Source organism: Macaca mulatta, chromosome 10 (assembly GCF_049350105.2).
Source record: "Macaca mulatta isolate MMU2019108-1 chromosome 10, T2T-MMU8v2.0, whole genome shotgun sequence".
In the NCBI taxonomy this organism is placed as follows: domain Eukaryota; kingdom Metazoa; phylum Chordata; class Mammalia; order Primates; family Cercopithecidae; genus Macaca; species Macaca mulatta.
In genome coordinates this window covers 13,720,101-13,723,541 of record NC_133415.1, presented here as the reverse complement: position 1 = coordinate 13,723,541, position 3,441 = coordinate 13,720,101, and the positions used below count along the sequence as shown (strand labels likewise).

Below are 3,441 nucleotides of genomic sequence, written 5' to 3'. Positions count from 1 at the left end.
GGGCAGCACTGGGGGTTCGGCCTCAGGAGGGGACCTCAAGGCAGAAGTCGGGGGGCGCGCTGGGGGAGAGACGGCAGAGGAGGGGGAAGGGACAAAGTTTGAAAGTGCCCTTCCAACTCTTCCAGGGAAAGTTTCCTTGGGGGCCCCATGGACAGAGAGGGGTAGAGGTGTGGAGGGACCGGTGGCGGGGTGACCCCCGAGAGGTGACCGGACCCCGGGGGAGCGACCCCTCCCCCCTGTCCCGGCTCGGCCCGGCTGGGAGTCGCCTAGCTCGGGGCCGCGTGTGTTAGTTGGGGCCGCTTTCCGGCAGCTCCACCGGGCTAGGGGACCCCGCAGCGGGCCGGGAGTGGAGCCCCCGGTAGCCTCAGGGGAGAGCTTTGCTACGGGGGGTTTCCCACACCGGGGCTCCCTAGCCCCGCAGAGCCAGCCCCCCGCAAAGGGGAAATGTGCCGGCGCACCAGCGGTCCTCGGCGCCGTTTGGGGTGCGTGGCGGGCGCGGGGGGCGGCGGCCGGGCCAGCGGGCCGCCCGGCGGGGAAGCCCAGGGAGCCAGGCAGCGGCCCTGGGCGGCGGCGGGGAGCGGGAAGGCCCGGGCCGGGGGGAAAGGTCGGATTTGCTCGGCGGAAGAAACACAGATGGCGGCGGCGCAGCGCCATTCCGGGCCGGGAGCAGGCAGCCAGCAGCCCTGTCCTCACCGCGGTCCGCCCGCCGCCGCTAAATACCCGGATGCGCCGCCCAAGCGCCAGACGCGGAGCTGGGAAAAGGGAGGCAGAGGAGGCGGAGGCAGAGGCAGAGCCAGAGCCAGAGCCAGAGCCAGAGCCCGGCGCCGAGACCAAGCGACAGACCGGCGGGGCTGGGCCTCGCAGAGCCGGCTCAGCGAGCTCTCCCGACACCCCAGCTGGAAAGGAGAAGCAGCGACTCCTCGCTCGCATCCCCGGGAGCCGCACTCCGGACTGGCCCGGTAGTCAGGGGCTCAAGAGCAGATCCCGAGGCAGGTTTTGCTCAGCCTCCGACGAGGGCTGGCCTTTTGGAAGGCGCCTTCAACAGCCGGACCAGACAGGCCACCATGACCGAGAATTCCACGTCCGCCCCTGCGGCCAAGCCCAAGCGGGCCAAGGCCTCCAAGAAGTCCACAGACCACCCCAAGTATTCAGATATGATCGTGGCTGCCATCCAGGCGGAGAAGAACCGCGCTGGCTCCTCGCGCCAGTCCATCCAGAAGTATATCAAGAGCCACTACAAGGTGGGTGAGAACGCTGACTCGCAGATCAAGTTGTCCATCAAGCGCCTGGTCACCACCGGTGTCCTCAAGCAGACCAAAGGGGTGGGGGCGTCGGGATCCTTCCGGCTAGCCAAGAGCGACGAGCCCAAGAAGTCAGTGGCCTTCAAGAAGACCAAGAAGGAAATCAAGAAGGTAGCCACGCCAAAGAAGGCATCCAAGCCCAAGAAGGCTGCCTCCAAAGCCCCAACCAAGAAACCCAAAGCCACCCCAGTCAAGAAGGCCAAGAAGAAGCTGGCTGCCACGCCCAAGAAAGCCAAAAAACCCAAGACTGTCAAAGCCAAGCCGGTCAAGGCATCCAAGCCCAAGAAGGCCAAACCAGTGAAACCCAAAGCAAAGTCCAGTGCCAAGAGGGCCGGCAAGAAGAAGTGACAATGAAGTCTTTTCTTGCAGACACTCCCTCCTGTCTCCTATTTTCTGTAAATACTTTTCTCCTTTTTTGTCTTGATGCTCACCACCACCTTTTGCATCCTTCTGTTCTGACTTTGTAAGAGACAGGATTTGGATTCTTCAGAAATTACAGAATAATTCATTTTTCCTTAACCAGTTGTGCAAGGACAGCAACAACCAATCTCTATAATGATGAGAGTGTACTTATATTTTGTTTTGCTATTAACCTACTTACCGGGTTAGGGATTTGCCGGGGGTGGGGGGGGGCTTGTGTGTTTTGTTGGTTTGTTTGCCATGAAGGTAGATGGGGGTGGGGAGAAGACACAAGGCAGTATGTTCTGGCTAGATGAGAAGGGAACCCAGGAATCGTGAGGTTAGCAGGAGTATCTTTAGGGTGAGTGAGCTTTCTTTGAGTTGGGCACCCGTCGTGAGAGTTTCAGAACCTTTGGCCAGGAGGAGAGAGGTGGTAGGGAGCAGCCAGCCGGCAAAGGAAGGAGGTGGAAAAAACTGCCACCGGGCTGACTTCCACCTCCCAGTGGTGAGCAGTGGGGGCCCAAACCCAGTTTCCTTCTCATTTCTGTTAGTTTGCCCTTTCGGTCTCCCTATTGTCTTAGGGAAAGGGAGTGGGGTCCAAGTGACAGCTGGATGGGAGAAGCCATAGCTTGTCCCAGTCAGCTAGGATGTAGCCATTGGAGGATCTTTGTGGCTTCAGCAAAATTCTCTTGTTAAACCGGAGTGAAAACTTTAGGGGAAGGGTGGGGAGTCAGCCAAGTGCCTCAGTGTGCCCTGTTGAAACTTGGATTTTTCCATGCAATCGATGGATTGTGTCCTAGGAAGACTTTTCTTCTGGGATTTTTGTTCCTCCTGTACAAGAGGTGTCTTTGCTTGGTTTGGTGGGGCTGCGGCCACTTAAAACCTCCCGATCTCTTTTATTTGAGTCTTTTATTATAAATAGTTGTAGATGGGGGAGGGGGAGGGGGAGTGGGCGGGCAGTGGACAGTAAGACATACTGCAGTCGATTTGGGATTTGCTAAGTAGTTTTACAGAGCTAGATCTGTGTGCATGTGTGTGTATGTGTATATATACATATCTAGGGTTAGTACTTAGTTTCACGCCCGGGAGCTGGGAGAAAAAACCTGTACAGTTGTCCTTCTCTTATTTTTAATAAAATAGAAAAATCGCGTACTTGCGCGTCCCCCTCCCCCCCCCCCGCCTTTTTTAAACAAGTGTTACTTGTGCCGGGAAAATTTTGCTGTCTTTTTAAAACTTTAAAATAAATCGGAAACGGGAGAAACTGAGCGGTGTATTTTTCCTCACTTTGAAGACTGGGGGATGAATGCGGAGCGGTTAGGCGGGCGGGCAGTGGGGACATCTGGGGCGTTTGCACCTGAGAATGGGGGGAGGGTTACAGGAGCTGGACAGAAGCCAGGAATCCTTAGTCCCGGAGGCTGCGGAACGTGCCTTTGCCGGCTTCTAGGCTTCTGCCTTTGGGGTCCAGAGGGCACCCCATTTCCGGCCGAGAGGTGAGTACGTGGGAATGCGGTGGGGAGTCTGGTGGGCTGGGCCCTGACGCGACTTCCTCCGCCCCCTTCCCTCCCTTCTGCCACCCGGACCTCTGCAGTCTCAACTTACAAGTCAAGCCGCTTGGTCCCTGGCGGATCCCGCCAGGCACCGCCCACCCACCTTAGGCCCGCCTCCCACTCGTTAAGTCAGCCCCCCTCGCTCCGATTGGCTGCTGGAGCCCGGCCCCCGGCCACGTGACCAGGCTGCGTCC

General features: G+C 58.5%; 1 protein-coding gene across 1 annotated transcript; it reads left to right on the top strand.

Annotated features, from left to right (window-relative positions):
* Window positions 1-742: 742 nt before the first annotated feature.
* Window positions 743-2,961, top strand: H1-0 (H1.0 linker histone). Its single transcript, XM_001088913.5, has one exon. It carries the CDS (start codon window positions 1,065-1,067, stop codon window positions 1,647-1,649), a length of 585 nt encoding a protein of 194 aa, XP_001088913.3. The 5' UTR covers window positions 743-1,064; the 3' UTR covers window positions 1,650-2,961.
* The last annotated feature ends 480 nt before the right edge of the window (window positions 2,962-3,441 follow it).